Below are 16,593 nucleotides of genomic sequence, written 5' to 3'. Positions count from 1 at the left end.
AAATTATGAGATGAAATGAAACTAGATTGATTGTACAGGGATGAATGGAAACTGAAAATGCAATCTGTATGTTAGGTAACATATGATCAGAATGTGTTTTCAGCATGGAAACAATGCGCACTCCTTAAAATAAAAACATCACTCGTGAAAGAAAACAAACTGAAGTAAACAGAAAATAAACTATACTCAACTGGTGGTTAGTCAGTTCTTGAACACTCAAAAAATAAAAGTACGTGTACTAAATTGGAGTCTCGATTTCTGCAAAAAATGTTGACAACAAAAAATATAAAATGGAATGGTGGGAACAAAATTAAATAACATGCAAAAACATGAAATAAACAAACTAATTGTGAATGTTTGTGAGTTCAGTATGGCAATTCATCATGGCAACATTCAAATAAGTCTTTGGGTGAAAGAAACAGATACCCGTAAAGTGGAACCCAGGATAAATTTAAGCCCCTCAGATTTAAGACTGTTCTTCCTTTAATTAAAGACCCTGCTGCCTAAAATTTCTGTTCTTAGGCAAAACAAAAATATATGTTGGTTTAGGGTAACCCGACCAACCCTAAAACTTTTTTTTTCATTTCTAAAAAAAAAATAAAAAATACTCTAGCACATTTCCGAACCATATCAAGACTAAAAATAAAAAATTAAAATTAAAAAAAAGCCGTCCTACCGAACCTATTTTTTGGGGTCATGTTACCCTAAACCAACCTATATTTTTGTTTGGCCTTATATAACATCTATAAAATTTAATGTACCTTCATATCACGACTACTTTTCTTTAAAAGCCTGGTTTTCTCAGACTTTTTGTGGTCATTGAAAAGGGGGCGGGGGGGTTCCACTGTACACAAGAGCACATCCATCTGTCATGTTAGCTTGGTCAGCATATATTCATTAACAGTTTCTCAGCTTCAAAACTGGTGATGACAACAATGGTTTCTTCAAACAAAACAGGTCAAAACGGGCAACATAAACATAACATGAACGCAAGCAATAAAAAAAGTGAACGCTGTGATGGATGAACGAATATGTCGGGGGGGGGGGGGGGGGGGGAGGGGGGGAACTGTTATTCACATGCAAACAAAAACAATGAAACCTTTCACTAACTGGCACTGCAAATGAAATGATTTCAAATATGAGCTCACAAAAGTAGGTCAAGGTCAACCTAAAGGATGCAGAAAAGAAACATGAAGGCTTCCATGATGACTGCATGGGCATGAACTTGTTTAGTTTAACACACAAACTAAAAGGCACTCTCAGGCTCAAACTACATTGTACTCTGAAGTCAAACCATTTCAATGCAATTTAATATGAACCGAATCAAGGTCATGGGCATCAAAAGAAGGCTCAGGAAGGTCAAGGTCAGCAGGCAATTATTTGTTCAAACTTCCGGAAAATATTTGTTCAAACCTCACGGGAAAACTTTGTTTCAAACTCCAGGCAGCAACCACCACACACAAACCAATACAGAACCATAACTCCAAGGCCTCTGGCAGAAAAAAAACCGCCAGAAACAAACGTCGCAAAAAGCGACCGGCTTGCTTTCAGGAGGGCGAAGGGGTTATGCTTGCTTTCTCAAGGGCGATTGGGTTACGCTTGCTTTCTGAAGGTGAAGGTTAAGGCACAGCAGCATGCTGAGAGGACTGACTACCTCTACATAAGACGGATCTACCGGCATGGCTATCCACCAAGATGGTGTACGGTGACATCGATGCCAGACTTGGGGAAGCCTGCCCATAAGGCACGTGGAAGATCTCGTTAAACCCTGGCGAGTGTCGCATCGGTGGTGGGGCGTGCGAAGGGGGAGGGGGGATGTGTTGAAGCTGGTCCTGAAATGCTCTGGGCGCTACAACGACAACCACAACCAAACACATCCCACATCAACACATCCACGACAAACATCAACATGTCTACTTCTGCGAGCAGCGCTATTGGCTATGTCAGGCACTGTAATGTTTGGTGGCAATGATGATGATGATGATAATGATGGTGATGATGATGATGACGATGATGACAGAAAAACTATAGCGCCGATGATACTGTTAATTAAGATGATGATGATGATGCTGATGATGACAAATGAAAAAGAAGAAAAAAAAACAGAAATATGTAAATCCACAAAAAACAGTGTTGTCTTTTCATTAATTTTCATAGCATAAATTGTGGTAGCAATATACTTTGATTTAGGTCCAAAGTATTCCATTATCTAAATAAAAAAATACAAATATGGTTGAAAAAACAAAAGAATCTTAAAAAGAAAATTACAGTTTGAAAATGTCATTGAACTGCATGAGGGGTGGCTTGGTGAAGAATCAACAACGCAAATGTGTATGTACACGATTTGATGATAAAATTATTTAACGCAGCAACCATGTTTACAAAAGTAAATACAGTGTACAAAGTCTATGCAACATCAATTTGAACTTAAAACCTACAAAAACTATCGCCCTACGAAAACTGAAATGTGTAACAATATGTAAAGCCATATTTTTTAATTCACTAAGAAGCCGCTACATGTACTGTAAATGCTACTGCTGCTACAACAAAACTGTTCACATGTACCTGCATGTAAATGCTGGCAGGTCTTTATGAAAAAGCATATAGGTAAAAGCCATTAAGACATCAAAATTAGCTACACTAATTAAGCTCACATGATAAATGCACTGCAAACACCCATCATTACAGGAAAGGCCAGTGTGATTTGTGAACATAACAACACCTGTATGGGGTCGAACACTGGACACAAAACATAAGCGTTATGGAATACCTGTGCAGTTTTGTGCTGATACATGCTCAGTACGGACATGTACACCAACCCACCACAACAATCCAACCAGAACACAAATTCTCATGATATCGCCATGGAAACCAGCTATTTATGACAACCACCATTAGCTACTTTGATTGACAATACAGAATAAGCTGAATCTTGGAACGTTTTCTTTGCCTTACTGCCCTTGCCAGATTGAACGGAAGATGATTGGCTGATAGCACTTGTTTGCTTGCTTGCCAGCACATAAATCATTGCAAATATAAGATCAGCGTGTAGCTTCTCCACCATGTTTTTCTTTCAATACTTGCATACCATGAATCGGTTCAAATAATTGTGTGAACTTTGAAACAGTCGAAATAATTGTGTGAACTTTGGAACAGTCGAAATAATTGTGTGAACTTTGAAACAGTCGAAATAATTGTGTGAACTTTGAAACAGTCGAAATAATTGTGTGAACTTTGAAACAGTCGAAATAATTGTGTGAACTTTGAAGCAGATTACATAGTTGTGTTAAGTCTAGGTTATGTCCTCTAAACGGTGCATGTCCTTTCTTAGTTGATTAATTTGAATTCATAAGAGTGATGATGACAAAAAAATGTTCCTCCAATAAAAAGACCTTGTCAACTGAATAAAATATTCCTGCGCAGAATGACCTACTACAGGTTCTACTTTTCTCATGTTTTCTTTCATACTTTTCCATTTCTTTTTCTAACGTGCTGATTTGTGCAAGGGCAATAAGGTAAAACAAATCAAACTGTTCCCTGCACATGAACACCAAACCGAAGCAAACGATGGAAGTTTTCACGAGTTTTACCTGAGATGTGTAGCTGGTTCATGTCGGGGGGCGGGGGGAAGCGTTCGTCATAGCCTTGTCTCTTCACCGTCACTGCCTCCCGCACTCCTCCCACTGCTCCGATCAACTGTCAACAACAAGGTGCGTGTTTACTTTATCCACCCTACTCCAGGTACAGTGAAGTCCCCTGCCCCTCTCCCCCAGCAGTGATGCTATGAGGTCCTGTACTTCTGTGGTTATCTTCTCACATAGCATCCCTGTACATGGCTTTATTCAGTTTCTGCCTGTATGACACAGCTCTTCCCATTTGAATGGTATTCACCGGCCTTCTCTCTACCAAGTGGCCCTGTGAGTACTAAGTACTGGTACACTCAACCCCAACCCCCCTTCCCCCTAGCATTTCAGCCCATCCATAACCTTGCATTAATTTGCTTCTTGTTTTTTTACGTCTCTTCAAGTTCAACCTATTTGGCTATTGTTATATTGTTATATGAAGTCTTATATCGCGTGCGTATCTCCAGACTCGCACTCAAGGCGCAGGGATCTATTTATGCCGTGTGAGATGGAATTTTTTTTACACAATACATCACGCATTCACATCGACCAGCAGATCGCAGCCATTTCGGCGCATATCCTACTTTTCACGGCCTATTATTCCAAGTCACACGGGTATTTTGGTGGACATTTTCTTTTATCTATGCCTATACAATTTTGCCAGGAAAGACCCTTTTGTCAATCGTGGGATCTTTAACGTGCACACCCCAATGTAGTGTACACGAAGGGACCTCGATTTTTCGTCTCATCCGAAAGACTAGCACTTGAACCCACCACCTAGGTTAGGAAAGGGGGGAGAAAATTGCTAACGCCCTGACCCAGGGTCGAACTCGCAACCTCTCGCTTCCGAGCGCAAGTGCGTTACCACTCGGCCACCCAGTCACCCCAATGTAGTGTACACGAACAAAGTACAGTGGAGTCCCCTGCCCCTCTCCCCCAGCAGTGATGCTATGAGGTCCTGTACTTCTGTGGTTATCTTCTCACATAGCATCCCTGTACATGGCTTTATTCAGTTTCTGCCTGTATGACACAGCTCTTCCCATTTGAATGGTATTCACCGGCCTTCTCTCTACCAAGTGGCCCTGTGAGTACTAAGTACTGGTACACTCAACCCCAACCCCCCTTCCCCCTAGCATTTCAGCCCATCCATAACCTTGCATTAATTTGGATCTTGTTTTTTTACGTCTCTTCAAGTTCAACCTATTTGGCTATGCAGGACCAATTCAAATGTGTTTCCTTTCTCCCTGTTTGAAACTATTTCATTTAGGTCTACCACAGTAAAATGAAGAAGGTTCAGAAAAGCTCATATCTTTTCACACTTGTTATTTCAAATCTTGTCAAAAATCTTGATCTCCTTGACCAAGTTAAAAACCTTGTGGATGTTGCAGTGAGTGCTGGGACGGGGCGGCGTGGGAGCATACTGGGAGAAGGAACAAGCGTCGGGACAAGCAAAAAGAGGATGAAACAAACAAAAATAAAAATAAATACATATATAGAAGAAAAAAAGAGAGAGAAGAAAAAAATAAAAATAAAACATAAAAAATTTTAAAAAATTGCCCAGGGAGACTTCGAGGGCTCAGGCTAAGTACTTTGTAGAGATTTGATTTATATCAATCATTACAGTACACTTACATTTTGGTTTGCTTTCCTCCAGTTATTTCCGGCAGCTGGGTTCTGAGGATTGGTAGACAGCACCTTTGCATTCTGCACCATGGGTGTGATTGCTGTGGGACACATGACTACATTACAGGTCAGTGCTACAGGAAGAAGTAATGTTTAGATGATATAGTGAATGTCATATCTAGTGTCCAATTGAAATTCAAGAGAAAAGTTCGACACTCTTTCATGCTAGAATACATAAAACTTAAAACACACATGGAGACTCACAAAGCAACACTTTATCTTTGGAGGAAAGAAATCCACAGAATATAACACAGACATACAAAAACATTTTACACAAAGACACAAAGACCCCTAAAACACACACACACACACACACACACACACACACACACACACCACAAACACACACACACTCTCTCTCTCTATTTCTTTCTCACAGACACAAAAATACAGAAACCCTAAAAGCACGGCATAACAAAACAGTGCATAGCTGACTTGATTTGAGGTGTGTGTGTGCGCGCCTGCGTGGATGCGTGCGTGCGTGTGTGTGTGTGTGTGTGTGTGTGTACAACTGACTTGACTTGAGGTCCTCTGAAGCCTGGTTAACCCGGTCCACGAAGAGCGGGTCCTCGCTGTTTTGAGCCTCCATGTCCGCCACCTGCAGCACGCGATTGGCTCGCCGGGCGATGCTCGTAGCGTTGGCCACGATAAGCGGAGAGTCCACTGTGCGTATGCCATCTTCGATCTTCTGTGTGTCACGCAGAATGCCTTCCTCTGCAAAATATACAGTTGTTTGTTTTTGGTTAGCAATGTGGTTGTGCAGTGACAATCAAACCATGGACTGGTTTTGACACAAGGTCCTAAATACAAGGAGAGATGACAGAAAGAGAAAGAAAACAATCAGTACAGAAGAGGAACAAAGTCTAAGGAATAGGAACCAGAGACTGCAGGTGAGAACTAGAACAGGATAATAATGAAAACGTACTGTTGTTTTCTTGTTCAAAGTCTGGGGAAATGTTGGTGTTATCTTGTTCTGGTTCTCCTCGCCTGCAGGGGCTGGGACGTAGCTCAGTTGGTAGCGCGCTGGCTTTGTAGCCAGTTGGTCGCTATCAGCATGGGCCGTTCGATCCCCACGTTCGGCGAGAGATTTATTTCTCGGAGTCAACTTTGTGCAGATTCTCTTCGGTGGCCGAACACCCCCGTGTGCACACATGCGCACGAAAAAGATCCCACGTTCACAGCGAAAGTCTCAGGGCTTGGAAAACACGAAGACACGCATTCACCATCTCTCGTCTCTGATTATCATGATCGTATTTCGATACTTTGACGAGACAAACCCAATGCTGGTGTGTCGAAGAAGACAGCCACAGCGGGCTTGTTCGAATCAAAGTATCACACCATATCTTCAGCGTATTACCAATACCTGTCCCAATATAGACCAATTGGTGTAAGAGGACGTTAAACCCTAATAGTCAGTCAGTCTCACCTGCTGTCTCTTGTTACTTTTCAGTTACTGGAAGTAAAAAACTAAACTATAACAACAATCACATGCAGGTCTTTGCAGAGAGGAAGTCTTACAATGGAGGTGAATGTAGTGACAATATGAAGAAAACGTCTGAGACAATGAGGTTATAAACATAGAGGTAGTCTTACAAAGGAGGGTCATAAAGGTCAACATCGGCGCACGGCAGATGTAGCTCTAGTTTCTCATGCTGACAACGCTAAATTTAGCTCTGTGGCCTTTTACCATAACAAGGCTTGGTCTCCTGGATGTTCGCCTTTTAAGAAAAGACACTACAGAGAAAAAAGTCATTTTTTTGTTCCCTATTCATTTTTATTTTCTTCCTGATTCTTGATGTTGAACTCTTCTTGTCACTCTGATGCATTATTTTTTTTACGATCAGAGAGGTTTCTGTGCATTTTCAATCAAAAAAAGCAACCACAAAAACCAGACGTACCCTCAGCCCTGATGAGAGCGGCAGTATCCACGGCCTCGTCCACCAGCCCGCGGAGTCTCTCCATGTTGTCTGTCCACTGTTTCTTCAGCAGCTCAAAGTGCTCGATGGCTGCCTGGTTGTTGGGGTTGGCGAACAGCACGCGCGCTGCGTTCACGATCTGGGGCGTCAGGTCTTTCACCTGGTGGACAACCACAACAAATATTACAAGGTGTTGAAGATAATAATATAACAATAATAACAACACATCATTGTCCATTAAAATGAATAAATTCAAATGAATAATTGCCTTCCACACATCTAACGAGCACTGAACAGATATGCACACACAAAAGATGGAGGTTAGATATACACACATACATAAAGATGGAGGTTAGATATACACACATACATAAAGATGGAGGTTAGATATACACACATACATAAAGATGGAGGTTAGATATGCACACACAAAAGATGGAGGTTAGATATACACACATAAAGATGCACACTCAGTCCATCAGAAAAGCTGTGCACAAATCAAAAGAAAAAGGAGACTGAAGGCCCGTCCAGACACTCCCGGCCGACCCTGTCCACATTTGACTTATGCTCAAAACGGCGCACCGCGTCGTGCTATGATCGCGAAGCGTTATTTGCAGAAGAATAGCGCGTGTTCTAATTTCTATGACACAGACATAGAACGACGGAAATTTGACCAATCAGAGCAAACCAGAGCGATGACGTCAGCTGCTCGCGGCGCGGCAGTCGAATGCAACTGAACCTTCTTGTCAGGTGACCCGCTTCACTGATACCGCGTTGTGAAAAAAATCGTCGATGTGTGGCCACTCGGCAAATCCCGCGCGACGCACAAAACGGCCTGCGGCGCATAGAGCGTAAAACGGCGGCCAAGTCTGGACAGGGCTTAAGAGATAAATGTATGTGTGTGTGTGTCCGTCTTGCTAATGTTCTAGCCTTGAGCTCTAGCAAGGGGCAATTAATAAGTGCTCATTATTATTGTCATTATTATTGTTCATTGCCTACCTGGCTGGAATTCTTAAAGATGGCCTCGACGGTCTGCTTGTTGCGACACCCCCCGGCCGTGGCCACAGAGTTGGCCGTGTCCGCCAGACGCTGAGCGTGCGCCTGGAAGTTACGCGCCTTGTCCTCAAAGTTGCCCTCCCTGCCGGGGGTACCTGAAATTAGAATAAGTTTCACCTGGTCACTGCCAGTTAATATTTGTATACAAAGCATTACCTGTATTTACACGAATTGAAAACTTACAATTTGTACTCAAAGTTGCCCTCCCTGCCAGGGGTACCTGTCGTTAGTTGGAATCAGTGTACATTACAATAAGTTTCACCTGTTCGCTGCCAGTATACATTTGTATACAAAGCTCCCCGGAAAGCAACGTATGGTTGCGTAAATGGCAGGATAAAAACGGTCATACAGGTAAAAATCCACTTGTGCCAAAACGTCCTGTAGGCAGTGAAAGGCAACAAAATTATGTGAGCAAATATCCAAGCTTACCCGTCCCTAACTCACGACTTCCCGATTAGGAGGCCGACGTCTTACCACTGCGCCCGTCTATTAACTCATATCAATTCAATCTTCCAATACACTTTCAGTGTTTCTGAGAGAAGCTTGGTACTCTAGGGTGGTTTGATGGCAAAATGTACTAACCCATAGGCACCACGGCAGCCTCACTGAGATGTTTGAGGGGTGTCGAGATGTCGATGAAGTCCTCCGCAACCTGAAACAAGTCAACAGTGGATTAAAATTTGCACAGAAATGCTACACTTTCTGACACAAAGACTCAGGCATACATTTGGAGAATCCACACAACACCCAAACACACACACTCCAGCCAGTATGCTTCAACACCAAACAAACAAAAAATGAATGAGAATTAGAGGAAGAAAGTCGCTTGTTCATTTCAATGCTTGTTATTCTCTCAGGTGCCAGGAGAATTGTTCCAAATAACTCTCACTTGCTCCATTACACATGTCACTGGGTGGCCGAGTGGTAACGCACTTGCGCTCGGAAGCGAGAGGTTGCAAGTTCGACCCTGGGTCAGGGCGTTAGCAATGTTCTCCCCCCTTTCCTAACCTAGGTGGTGGGTTCAAGTGCTAGTCTTTCGGATGAGACGAAAAACCGAGGTCCCTTCGTGTACATTACATTGGGGTGTGCACGTTAAAGATCCCACGATTGACAAAAGGGTCTTTCCTGGCAAAATTGTATAGGCATAGATAAAAATGTCCACCAAAATACCCGTGTGACTTGGAATAATAGGCCGTGAAAAGTAGGATATGCGCCGAAATGGCTGCGATCTGATGGCCGATGTGAAAGCGTGATGTATTGTGTAAAAAAATTCCATCTCACACGGCATAAATAAATCCCTGCGCTTTGAATATGTGCGCGATATAAATTGCATAAAATAACAAATAAAAAGATTTTAAAAAAATCCCTGCGCTTAGAACTGTACCCACGGAATACGCGCGATATAAGCCTCATATTGATTGATTGATTGATTGATTGATTGATTGATTGATTGATTGATTTAGAGCACTTACTTCCCTTTGTTGATCAGATTATATTCAGACAGACAGAAAAGACACACACCAAACCCTGCTCAGTTTCTCTCTCAAGCATCGTCACACACACATTCACACACACACAAATATATCCGCATTCTCTCTCTCTCTCTGTCTGTCGCTCTGTTTCTCACCTGGCTGACAAGAGCATCCTGGATCTTGGTCTTGAGAGAGGCCAGTTTCTCTGACAGGTTTCGGGCAATGGCCTTGGCCTGAGGAGTGTTACCCTGCACACGTGGAGAGCAGCATTAGACAAATATACTTTTGGCAGGAAAAAAAGAGGTAACTAACAAAGATGTTCAACTACAAAGGACCTTCTTTTAATCATGGAGCGAGGACAACAGATGGATCTTAAAATGGGTGAAAATATGTCAGTGTGGCCAGGGGAAGGTAAGTGGTAAGTACAGCATGGAAGTAAGTTTTACTGGTGAACAAAGCAGGGATAATACCTGCTATTCAGACTTGGTCGTGCAACAGAGTTTTCTTCCACACAAGATTACATTGATTGTCTAACCAAGCCGCCAAGCTGAGTACAACAGGTCAAGTGGACTTGGATTGGAAATATGTCCTGGTTACACAAATATTGTTATGTGAGAAGAGCTCCTACATGTCAAAACTATTGTATGGTTGATAGGCAGGCCTTCCTTAATTCAGCCTCCAGTTGACTTCGCAAAGACTTGGCACAATCTTTTTACCAAAATTCAGTGCCAAAGCTTCGTGCAGCAAGCTACATGAAGTAGACTTTATGAAGTTGACTTCCCAAATTAATATTAGGCTTCATAACAATGAATCAGATCAAAAAGTATGCTTCAGTGACCTAAGACCAAAGCGTGAGAACAACACTGGAAGATATTTAATAACCTTAATAGCATTGAATCAACTACAAATTATCTCCCTCTAACCATACAGCTCCCCCAGATGAATCATGAGATAAACTACAAGGGGTGATAGCTCTCAACTGACCTGGCCTCGTCTGCACAGGTCGCCCAGCTGGTTGGTGAGAATCTCGGTCTCGTCGCAGAGCCGCAGCAGTTCCTGGCGCTGAGGGCCGGTGCAGCAGTTGGCCACCCTGCGACCTTCGTCCACCACCAGGCGGGTAGCAGCCTCACCTATCAAACACAGAAAGAGATCGTATTCAGTATTATCCCCCAAAAGCGGCGTATGGCTGCCTGAATGGCGGGGTAAAAACGGTTACACATAAAAACCCACTCATGCAAAAACATGAGTGAACGTTGGAGTTACAGCCCATGAAGGAAGGAGAAGAAGTATCTTTGTACCAAGAGCCGGACTGCTCTGTTATCGATTTTGTTGTGGTGAAAATTTGACGATGGTCTGTCCGTACATTGGAGGTATGACCTGCTCTTGGGACCGAAAATGAGTGTCCGCGTCCACGTTTTGCAGGTGTCCGTTTAAGGGGGGACAAATATAGAAGAAAAACACTCCGTGCCGAGCAAACGTGTCCGTACATGTCAGGTGTCCGCTCACGCCGGGGGCCGTACATTGCAGGGACTGCTGTATTCAGTATTACACCGAGTTCCGCAGAATGATCCTTGAACACACGCTTTCTTTCTTTCAAAATTCAGAGAGAAATGCAACATTCTTATTTTTAACAAAATGGTCTTACATTATTGATCAGTTAACAAATCCTAATCTGTGATATTCGTAATGTGATTGCTCTGCTGTGAAATCCAACTTCTGTGTTATGAGAGGGTACATTTACATAGTGCAAAATTATATTTGATTGTGATAGTCTTAATAGACGTGTGACCTTTTTTAGATTTTATCTGTAAATTTATTCAATTTAAAGATGACACGGACAGCACTTTAGGTCAGTGTTATTGGAAGTATGAAAGGTGTTATTACATACGTGAACCTATGTTTTATGTTTTATGTGAGTTGTCCTTTTGTCCAATTGTTGTTATAATCGTTTACAGGCAGGCAGGGTGTGCCCAAGAAAATGTTCCATTTTTATGTAACATTTTAATGGACAATAAAGTGTTGTTATTGTTGTTACATGAGAGAGAGGAGGAGCAAAAGACACATGCATTTTGTTGTTGAATTATCAGCATAGCAAATGGTGTTTTAGTGTAACATCCACATTAAGCTATTTCGCGCATGAATATAAACATTTTAAAAAGTTAATTTGGAAAAAAATAGACATAGTGGCCAATAGAGAGTGTCTGCAGTGCCATTTTTCAATGTTTTATGACACAAATTCTAACCACTACATTGAGTGAGAATCAGAAATGACTACCAGGACTCACAAGAAAGAGCTGTCTGTTGCATGCTTGTGATTACATGTATTTGTTTGAGTGTAGCAATTCTAAGCTTCGCGTAGCAATTTTTCTTAAAACGTAGCATGCTACGCTAAATGTGTAACAGTTGGCAGCTCTGCCTCCTCATGACATGTATGTAAACAAGTCCAAACTCACCCAGTCCTTTGTCATCCAGGCCAGGATTGGCCAGCCACTGACGGGCCTGTTCCACCTTGCCGTCCACGGTGGGGGCAGGTTTGCGGATCCCGCTTCGCTCGGTGTTCCCGATAGCGCTGCTGGTCTGATTCTGCAGCTCTCGGAGCTTGGCCTGGATCTCTCTGGCCAGCGACATGGCCTGAGGGCTGCTACCCTGTAGGGCAGATACAAGGCCATGATGAGTTCAATATTCACTGTAACACTCCTTTAGAAAAAAGTGACGAAAAAAAGAAAAATCTGCCTTCCTTTTCCTTTTCTTACAAACGAATGTATGTGGGAGTCGCAGCCTGAAAATGCAGAAGAAGAATTCTTCAGCTATCATAGAGCGTGCTTATTAGTCTTTTCTCACAGTCCATGTACTGGCAGATTAATATATTACAACCTGTCTATAACCACCATCCAAGTGACCAATCAAAAATGGTTATTATAAACAGGAGGCCGCTATGGAAAGATGAATTACATTGAAATAAACTCCTAAGGGATCCATTGAGGTGGTCGTTATCAACATGTTGTCGCTAGGACAGGTTCGACTGTACTTGATTGAGAAAAAAGATATGTGCGGATTTGAGGCTTAAACACTGCACGTACCTTGCCCTGCTGCCTGAGCTCGGACAGAGCGTTGGCCATGGACTCGATGTCGCCGACACTTTTCATGATGGCGTCCCTGTCTCCACGGTTAGTGCACCTGTCGGCGATCTTGCGAGCGTCATCCAGAATCTGTCGCAAGGCCTTGTCACCTGCACAATGCATTCATTCTATAGCATGAGAACAAGTCCCCCTGGACAATTGCCCCCATTCTTTTCCATATGTTTACTGAGTTATTTGTTCTTTATTGTTGTTTTGAGGTATTCATAGGTAATTCAAACATATCATTCACTTGACCGTCCAACAGTTATGATGTGAAAGTCTTCTGACCAAATAGTTTCGTGCAGTCTGCCCTACTGCATGGGTGAAAGTCCAAAATGTTGCCAAGACTTAACATTTTGGAAGGCCGAGGTCTTAGAGGACGCCAAGACCCCAGCTGATTGCAGGGGCAGTGCCCTTTTTGGAAAGTGTAGTGGGGACAGCGCCCCCCCCCCCCCCCACCCCACCCCCCCCCCCCCCCAGCTGAAAACGAATCTAGTATTGCCGTGTGAGAGTGGGGACGAGAGTGTAGGTGTCAAAGAAAGCAGAGGACGTACCAGCACTGCCGACCAAGGCGGAAGGGTCCTGGAGCCAGTCCTGTGCATGTTTCATCTTGCCCTCAATGGCGTTCTGCAAGCAAGGCAAGATTCTGGTAACACATGCACACAGGTACTAACACTAAAATAACATATATAGCAAAAAACAACATTGGTATTTGTCCTGGTGTGGATAGCAATCATACACACCCATACACTCCTTACAGATACAACAAAACCAAACGAAATATAAGTACAGGATCTAAAAGTAATACCAGTTTTAACTAGCCCACACCAAATGAATAGTTCTGCTGCAAATCTCTCAGGGCAGTTATATAGCCACAAAAAAGGCATCTATTTCTCATACATAGCTCAGTCCGTAGCGGCTCTGGCTTTGAAACCGGTTTTGCTATCAGCGCGGATTAAAACCCTGCGTTCACCGAGAGATTTATTTCCCACAATCAACTTTGTGCAGACTCTCCTCAGTGCACCCATGCGCTCGATACAGATCCCAAGTTCACAGTAACGGTCTCAAGGCTTAAAAACATGAACAGAGGCATGCAGAAAAAAGAAAATCAACAACAACAAAAAGAAATACATAAAAGAAAGCAAAACCTTCTTTTTTACATTCAGTCAAGTTTTGACTAAATGTTTTAACATAGACGGGGAATCGAGACGAGGGTTGTGGTGTATGTGTGTGCATGTGTGCGTATGCGACTTGTTCTTTATTTTCCTCGTCAGGTGGCTTACCTGGCATTTCTTCATAACGGTCAGGTCATCAGCGTCCCATTCCTCCTCATCGTAGGTCGTCAGCTGCAGGACGCGGATTATCTCGTGAATCTCGTCCGACATCTTGTGCACCGTGTAGTCACGGTTCTTCTGGGCCTCCACCTGACCTTGACCTTTACGCACAAACAACAAGAATTTAACTATGTGTGTCCCGATTAAAGTACATGTGCGCTAGCTGGTTGTATAATAAACAAAATTAATGAAATTAAAAAATTAACAAGAAGAGCAAACGCTCGATCGAGTCACTTTCGCAGTTCTGAATATTATATGAGGCATCAGATGGACAGGAAGAAATTGCTATTCACAACACAATGAGTCACGTTCACATAAAATTTGAGTCCGGTCACTTTTATAGTTTCCGAGAAAAGCCCAACGTTAAGTTGTGTGTTGCCGAACAGAAAAGGCTAGTTATCTCCCTTGTTTTTCTGATAACGTTCGTAAAAGGCTACAGATGTAAATACTTTGATGTAAAGAATAATCCTACAAAGTTTCAATCACATCCGATGAACTTTGTCAAAGATATAAAATGTCTAATTTTTCCTTTGACGCTGACCTGTGACCTTGAAAAAGGTCAAAGGTCAACGAAACCATCGTTAAAGTGTAGAGGTCATTGGAGGTCACGACTAAACAAAATATGAGCCCGATCGCTTTGATAGTTTCCGAGAAAAGATATAAAATGTCTAATTTTTCCTTTGACGCTGACCTGTGACCTTAAAAAAGGTCAAAGGTCAACGAAACCATCGTTAAAGTGTAGAGGTCATTGGAGGTCACGACTAAACAAAATATGAGCCCGATCGCTTTGATAGTTTCCGAGAAAAGTCCAACGTTAAGGTGGTGTCTACGGACGGCCGGCCGGACGGCCGGCCGGACAGACTAACACTGACCGATTACATAGAGTCACTTTTTCTCAAGTGACTCAAAAATGACAAAGATACAGTGGAACTCACCTTTCCAGACCGCCCCCCACCCCAATTATTTAAAGCTTCCCCACTTTTAGGACTTTGCCATCATTATATTTTCTTCACATGATTTTTTTAAAACTTCCCATTGTCTTAGACTCTTTCCCTTCCTAGGCTGGCTTACCTCTGACTTTTTTCCATCCCAGTCTTCTTCTTCTTCTTCTGCGTTCGTGGGCTGAAACTCCCACGTACACTCGTGTTTTTTGCACGAGTGGAATTTTACGTGTATGACCGTTTTTTACCCCGCCATTTAGGCAGCCATACGCCGTTTTTGGAGGAAGCATGCTGGGTATTTTCGTGTTTCTATAACCCACCGAACTCTGACATGGATTACAGGATCTTTTTCGTGCGCACTTGGTCTTGTGCTTGCGTGTACACACGGGGGTGTTCGGCGGACACCGAGGAGAGTCTGCACACAAAGTTGACTCTGAGAAATAAATCTCTCGCCGAACGTGGGGACGAACTCACGCTGACAGCGGCCAACTGGATACAAATCCAGCGCGCTACCGACTGAGCTACATCCCCGCCCTCCATCCTGGTCTAAAAAAAAGAGAAGAAAGCAAATTAAAGACAAAGTGGAAACACACCTGACTGCTTGGCAGTGATGAAGATCTTGATGCCAGAGATGAGGACAGGTGTGAGGTTTTTCACCTGCTCTAACGAGCGCAGCAGCATGTCTCGGTGTACCTGGTGGGTCAGCTCCTTCTCTCTGCTGTCCACGTTTTTGGTCATCCTCGTCAGTACTGGACTCAGGTTCTATGATCAGAAAAACAAGTCATCAAAATGGTGGGTCAGTTCTTTCTCTCTACTGTCAACGTTTGTAGTCATTCTCGTCAGTACTGGACTCAGAAAAACAACTCATCAAAATGGGAAGATTCCTTTGTTAAAGCCCTGCAACATGATTTTGTAGGAAACTAACCTTGGGTATAAAAATTAAGATAATAGAATAAGTTACTAAACTAGGAGGATCACACAAAAAATATAAAGTCAAATACTGACCTTGACAAAGGTGACGAGATCCTCCATACGATCGACCACCTCTGTGATGGCCAGGTACTCCAGAACATTCTTGCACACCCTGACGATCTTGCGCACCTCAGACTCGTCAAACGCAAGCAGCAGTGCAGATGTGCCTTGCAAGATACCTGACACAAAAAGTACACACAAGGTCAACCATTTGTAGGAAGGAATACAACCAGGTGACCCCCCAAAAAAATGTAACCATAAAAAAAATGCAAATAACTTCTGCATCTATTGACCAAATTACTTCATATAAAATATACATTAATGGAAAATTTCTAAAGTAAATTTTCATTTCATTAATATACTTACCCGAATCACATATATAGCAGTTGACACCGTCTGGTATGCTAAGGTACTGAAAGCGCTACCCATCTTTAAAGTAATTAAAGGGAAGCAACCCCACACCAAAAAAGCTGGAAC

At 42.8% G+C, this 16,593-nt stretch overlaps 1 protein-coding gene across 5 annotated transcripts in view; it reads right to left on the bottom strand.

Annotated features, from left to right (window-relative positions):
• LOC138971757 (vinculin-like) overlaps positions 1 to 16,593 on the bottom strand; it is a 68,610-nt gene that overhangs the window by 32,486 nt on the left and 19,531 nt on the right. For 4 of the 5 annotated variants that reach the window (XM_070344556.1, XM_070344554.1, XM_070344553.1 and 1 more), the window contains exons 4-17: positions 16,150 to 16,295; positions 15,738 to 15,906; positions 14,153 to 14,304; positions 13,424 to 13,496; positions 12,831 to 12,979; positions 12,204 to 12,396; positions 10,735 to 10,880; positions 9,906 to 9,998; positions 8,861 to 8,930; positions 8,222 to 8,373; positions 7,205 to 7,382; positions 5,823 to 6,020; positions 5,256 to 5,347; positions 3,591 to 3,696 (exon numbers count right to left, since the gene is read on the bottom strand). In XM_070344556.1, coding sequence (XP_070200657.1) covers positions 3,591 to 3,696; positions 5,256 to 5,347; positions 5,823 to 6,020; positions 7,205 to 7,382; positions 8,222 to 8,373; positions 8,861 to 8,930; positions 9,906 to 9,998; positions 10,735 to 10,880; positions 12,204 to 12,396; positions 12,831 to 12,979; positions 13,424 to 13,496; positions 14,153 to 14,304; positions 15,738 to 15,906; positions 16,150 to 16,295 — 1,917 coding nt within the window. Of the gene's footprint in view, positions 1 to 1,604; positions 1,850 to 3,590; positions 3,697 to 5,255; positions 5,348 to 5,822; positions 6,021 to 7,204; positions 7,383 to 8,221; positions 8,374 to 8,860; positions 8,931 to 9,905; positions 9,999 to 10,734; positions 10,881 to 12,203; positions 12,397 to 12,830; positions 12,980 to 13,423; positions 13,497 to 14,152; positions 14,305 to 15,737; positions 15,907 to 16,149; positions 16,296 to 16,593 lie in introns of those variants that run through there. The other variant, XM_070344557.1, reaches the window with a different exon arrangement.

Source organism: Littorina saxatilis, linkage group LG7 (genome assembly GCF_037325665.1).
Source record: "Littorina saxatilis isolate snail1 linkage group LG7, US_GU_Lsax_2.0, whole genome shotgun sequence".
In the NCBI taxonomy this organism is placed as follows: Eukaryota; Metazoa; Mollusca; class Gastropoda; order Littorinimorpha; family Littorinidae; genus Littorina; species Littorina saxatilis.
This window is presented reverse-complemented; position numbering and strand designations above follow the sequence as displayed.